This window comes from Limulus polyphemus, unplaced genomic scaffold (genome assembly GCF_000517525.1).
Source record: "Limulus polyphemus unplaced genomic scaffold, Limulus_polyphemus-2.1.2 Scaffold3044, whole genome shotgun sequence".
Taxonomy (NCBI): Eukaryota; Metazoa; Arthropoda; class Merostomata; order Xiphosura; family Limulidae; genus Limulus; species Limulus polyphemus.
In genome coordinates, this window is record NW_013668654.1 from 26,245 (window position 1) to 32,036 (window position 5,792).

The following is a 5,792-nucleotide window of genomic DNA, read 5'->3' on the forward strand; positions in this document are numbered from 1 at the left end:
GAAACATTAGTGTTTAACAGGTGTATTTACTAACTAACTTGTCTGATTTATATGGTGAACTACATAATCACAGAAATATCAGTAAAACTTACAAGGTGAAATTTGTACTTGCTGGAATATTACTGACCAAATGTTACCTGATAAATGGCGTAATTACTACTTAATAACACATTAGTGATAAATGTTTGAAGGTGAAACATGTATTGATGAAAATACCAGTGTATTAAAAGTTACAGTAAACAAACAATTATATAATTGTATGGTCAGTGAAAGAGGTTGAATTATTAGAACTAAAACCAAATACAAATGAGTAATGTGAAAAAATAAGTTAAACCAAAAAAAGCAGTGGATAACTGAACAACTGATATATTACAGTGGAGGTACGTTCATTCTTTAGTAAACTAAAAAAAAGATGTTAACTCTAAAAATCAAATGTGTTTTTTGTTTCATGCACCAAAGATATATCAATTCATTTGATTCACTATTACATCATATTCATTCAGTCATAGGCTTTTCTAACAGAATCTCTAACTCAACTTATTACACTTGAGTAGCATTCTAGCAGATGCATTAAACAGTATTTAGTTCAAGAAACAAACACTATCATATAACAAAACAAATAATTATGTAAATGCATAAAACTTGCTTTTTTTAACTGTAACGATATGCAATAAAAGTTGATTACTATTTATTTTCACATATATATATATATAGATATTTACCTCCTTCCACATCACATACATTTTTGTATACTGTTGGGAAGGGCTCACTCAGACTTTGAAGGCTTGGCTTTCCACCTCTTTCTACTCTTAAAGGAGTCTATAGCAAGAGAAATAAAGTAAAAGAAGAAAATAGTTTAATTTAAAAGGAACAATTTATAATATTCTGCTAAAGAATAACTGAATAAGGTATATAGTTTTAGAAAATAAGTAAGAAATTCACTTTTCTCTAAAACTACAAGTCTTTGTATATCTAAGATTCAAGTAAGGGAAGCAATACAAAACTATTAGCACTATATTTACATTTCTTCAACATATGACTTGTGGTGTAATTTTATGTGGTTATTTTTGTTGCTGCAACTTATATATATATTGAAGGAGGTTTAAGCTTTAATATAAATTTCTTTTTTATCATCAAAGTTTGTGGTCATATTTTTTTTAAGACTTATCTTCCTTTTAGTATAAATTTTCTCTTGTGTCACTCATTATATATTTATTTTTATAAATAATACGTAGACATCAATAAACTTTAACACAATAACTGCACAGAATCTCATACCTGGAGTAATATTAAACTAGAAGCAGATTTGAATACTCTAGTGTGGATATAATCCCCAGTTAGAGCTTGGAAATTAGTACTTTTTCTAATCAATGAATCGATGGGCTCATTAACTGATTACATTAAAAAAATAAATTATTCAAAATAATTATAATATATTCTGTAAATGGTTCACTCAGTTAGATTATAATTTAGGGATTTCAAACTTGTATCTTTATTTCTAGCAATTTGGTTGATATGAAAATAAAAACAATTAAAAGCAAACATTTCAAATCTTTTAAATCAAAATTAAATAGTTCTGTTATTTATAAGCAAATAATTATTGTGTTCATTTGGAAAAGATGCCTGTTTTCAACATTTTTTAAATAGTCATTACATGTACAGTCACTCTAGTTTTCACTCATGTTGTAGATCAAAAATATGGAAAAACTTTCTCAGGATTATTCTAACTTCTAAACAATGAAAAATTGATTCTGTTTCAAGTCTATATTATAAAATCTGCAGGTGTTCTAAACGAATAATTTTGATGAAAACAAATTTCTAAATCTAGACACATTGCTAGGGTGTCTGGAAAAAGCCAAGGTATGAAAAGTTACCATGGTGATGAAGTTTGGAGATGACTTGAACGGGTATTGAAAGAAACTTTATTACGAACATAATAGTTTCTTTCACTACCCATTCAAGCCATCTTCAAATTTTATTTTCTAAAAAGTGGACTCCTCTTAATTAAATTTAAATTACTATGGCAATGTTTAATTTAAGTTAATATTGTTGTATTAGCATAGAAATAATCAGTTACTTGCTGAAGTCTTAACTGGATAGCTGTAGAATCCAGGAAGGTTGATTTCAGAAAACCTCAAAAAAATCTCTTATGGTAATTAATAGCCTAATCAAACAGAAACATTGACATTTAATGTTTCTTTTTGATATATATGATAGTGTAAGAATGTCCTGATCCCCTGGAACCCCACTAGATCCTAGCCTGTATATATAATATTGACAGATACAGTGGAGGAAGCCTGCTCCCCTGGATCATCACCCAGATCTTTGCCTGCTTATACAACATTAAAGAATATAGTTATTAATTTCTGAAATAAAGTGAGGGTGGTAGAGGGCTTGACCCCCTCCCTTAGATTTAAATTTTTTTTAAATTAATTTAATTTAATTTTTTTTTTCAGAAATTAGGAGTCCATTATCCATAGACCTCTCCCCTAAATTCATGCCTGCTTATAACTACAGTTACACAGTTATAAGTCAGCATATAACCAAGTTAAGAAAACACAGTTTAAGAACAAATAGAAAGTAAGAGATGGTTCAAGTAAAAAAAACAACAACTAATTAATAAAAAACAGTGAATTAAGAAAAAAACTAATTAATAAAAACCAGTGAATTAAGTAAAAAATTTTAATTAATAAAAAACAGTGAATTAAGAAAAAAATAAAACAAAATTAAAAAAAATTAACACTAGTAAGTAAAACATAAATGCACTAGTTGGTGTAAAAGATGAACATAATAACAAGACCAAATAAAGCGAGTAGAAACATGTTTCAAGTTAGAAAAATAACATGTTCTATATATCAAAAAGTCAAGTTAGAAATACAAACACCAGTTAGTCAAAAATTATGTAAACTAAGAAAAACTAATACTGTTAGTATGGTATGGTTAAAGTAAGAAAACCAATCACCACTTAGTTTAAAAACAACAACAAAAACATCAGTATAGAAAAGAAACACCATGAAACATGACTCAAATGTAAAACCTTACATATTTATGCCATAATCAATTTGGAGATATGCTACTGAAATTCATAAAATACGTTTTTAATTTAATAAAAAAACTCACTTAGGACTTATTTTTAGGAACATGTTCCATCTACATATTTTTATACTCCATTTTTTAAAAATAAAACAAATTATATCAAACAGCTTCTTCAATTAAGCTACTTTTGAGCTAATATGGTTCTCCTAGTTAGCATTTTAAAATTATTTTATTTTGCTACTTTCAAAATATATGTTTTAATAATAAATCATTTTCAATTGCTTCAATAACCAATTTCTCTAAAATATCTTTGTTTCTTCATTGAAAAATTACCAACTTAATCAGCTTATATTTTATGATATTGTGTTCTAAAGATAGTTGAAAAATATATTTACCTGAAGGTTGACTTGACTAGGTAAGGGCAGTGGAACAGTGAACTGGGACTGAGTGGGAACACCACTAATAGAGCTAATTTCAGGACTGTACGGACTTACCTGAATGAGAAACAATCACATATTGAAAGGTCTTTTAAAACTAGCAAACAATATTGTACATACTTTTTACATTAACGGGTTTAGTCCAGTTTCTTGAGCATAGTATAAAAAAATCAAGAGAAATAATACTGCTTATTAAAATGGTTAGAACTATGTAAAGAGACGAATCTCTATTAATATTTCATAAGCTAAAACAACAGTTTCTAGTATAGAAAATCAAGAGAAATAATACTGCTTATTAAAAAAGTTAGAACTATGTAAAGAGACGAATCTCTATTAATATTTCATAAGCTAAAACAACAGTTTCTAGTATAGAAAATCAAGAGAAATAATACTGCTTATTAAAATGGTTAGAACTATGTAAAGAGACGAATCTCTATTAATATTTCATAAGCTAAAACAACAGTTTCTAGTATAGAAAATCAAGAGAAATAATACTGCTTATTAAAATGGTTAGAACTATGTAAAGAGACGAATCTCTATTAATATTTCATAAACTAAAACAACTATTAATTCATTCCATTAATTTAAACTTTAATATATTACTAGAAGTTAAAAACAATTCAACTTTTAGTTAAATGGAAATATCTTATGAGAAAATACATGTTGACAAACACATATAGGCTCTTTTTAAATCTTTCTGATAAATGTCATAGAAAGCTGATTAGTTTTTTGTTATTTATACAACTAATCCATTTTTGTGCTTAATTATCACTAGTTAGTTGTCACACTAATATTCAGTTTATTCTTGAAATATTACTCTAGGATTAGTTATGAACAACTAAAAAACAAATAAAGGTTCAATTATATGCTCAATTATTGAGCAAAACACCCATTAGTAACTGGTCTTTCTAATAACTATCTCTCCTCACATGTTCACACAAGTTTTGGAATTACTTGCAACTTACACATGTTCACACAAGTTTTGGAATTACTTGCAACTTACTCTATCACTCTGTTTCTTCTTCTTTGGTAGACTGTTTAAAGGGTTGTGGTCTATTGCCCAGTAAGAACCCTGCCATAGAAAAAAAGCACCTCTGTCAAGACAAACTATGTTGGTTTAAATAAATACACTCCTAAACATATGACGTTTACATCACAAGAATGGCATTGACATTTACATCACAAGAAAGACACAAGAATGGCATGGACATTTACATCTCAAGAATGGTATGGACACTTACATCACAAAAAGGATGAGGGCGCAGATCCAGGGTGGCTCAGGGGATGTCCTTATCTATATGGCATATCCCCCTTCGAAAGGGGGTACCAAGGGGGACTAGAAAATGCTTGAAAGGTCACCAAGGTACAATTTGGGTCAAGTATCACATTTCTAGGGTTGCTAAACTCGAACTTGTGATTGGACTTTGTAATTCTGGTCTCTTCTTAGGATCCCAGGAGAGTGATGGTTGAAACTGTGTTCATATTACAACTCAGAAGATAATAGGGCCAAACTTGACACATGTGCTCAGGTACTTCAGGCAAATGTCATAAGAGTTTATTTTGGGGGGGATAAGGACTTCTTTGGAGTAGCTATAGAAATAACTGGTAATAATGAAGAAGTTTGACCATACACTGGGGCTCCTGTAAGTCATGAGGGGTCTCTTTGAGTCCTGTAGCAGAATGTGGTATTTTATAATAGTTTGGTTGACTTACAGCCTTTTAGAACTTTCAATGAACATACAGAAGCATTTGATAAAGCAAAGTTTTTTGGTTTACAAGGATAACTCACTATTGTTTATGGCTTTGGATTATAGATAGAATGACTCTTTTTGTATGCAAAAGAATTATAAAATAAGGGAAATCTTTACTTTTTCTAGCTATTAAATGAAGGTAAGGTACTGTATGCAAATTACCTTTCCAGGGTCATCTTTAGAACGAGGAACTTTGCAAAAACATTTGTTGAGAGACAAGTTGTGCCTAATGGAATTCTGCAAAAAAGAAATATCAAAATTTATGAACATACAGATTATATTTATTACATTACTTAAAGCTTTTTTTCTAACGTTAACTATTTATGATTTTAAGTTCTGGAGTTCATTATGAGAAATTCAGTCCTAATTAACAGTGTTTCAAAAACTAAACCAATTATATTAAATACAGATCCAAGTAAACAATGAAATATGATGAGGTAAGTTCTAGGTTATGGAGAAGATTCTGACAGTTCTCTGTTTTTGAATCCATCAATATAAGACTGGCTAATAGGAAACTTTTTGATTTTTAATTGTACATAAATATTGTTACGTCTCCGTGTGTTAATTA

The 5,792-nt window shown here is 29.0% G+C and overlaps 1 protein-coding gene across 2 annotated transcripts in view; it reads right to left on the reverse strand.

Moving 5' to 3' along the window:
- The window catches only part of LOC106468532 (forkhead box protein J3-like), a 98,042-nt gene that overhangs the window by 21,623 nt on the left and 70,627 nt on the right, over positions 1–5,792 (reverse strand). For both annotated transcript variants that reach the window (XM_013928964.2, XM_022396866.1), the window contains exons 2-5: positions 5,387–5,461; positions 4,477–4,545; positions 3,432–3,530; positions 723–819 (exon numbers count right to left, since the gene is read on the reverse strand). In XM_013928964.2, the coding sequence (XP_013784418.2) occupies positions 723–819; positions 3,432–3,530; positions 4,477–4,545; positions 5,387–5,461 (340 nt within the window). The remainder of the gene's footprint in view (positions 1–722; positions 820–3,431; positions 3,531–4,476; positions 4,546–5,386; positions 5,462–5,792) is intronic.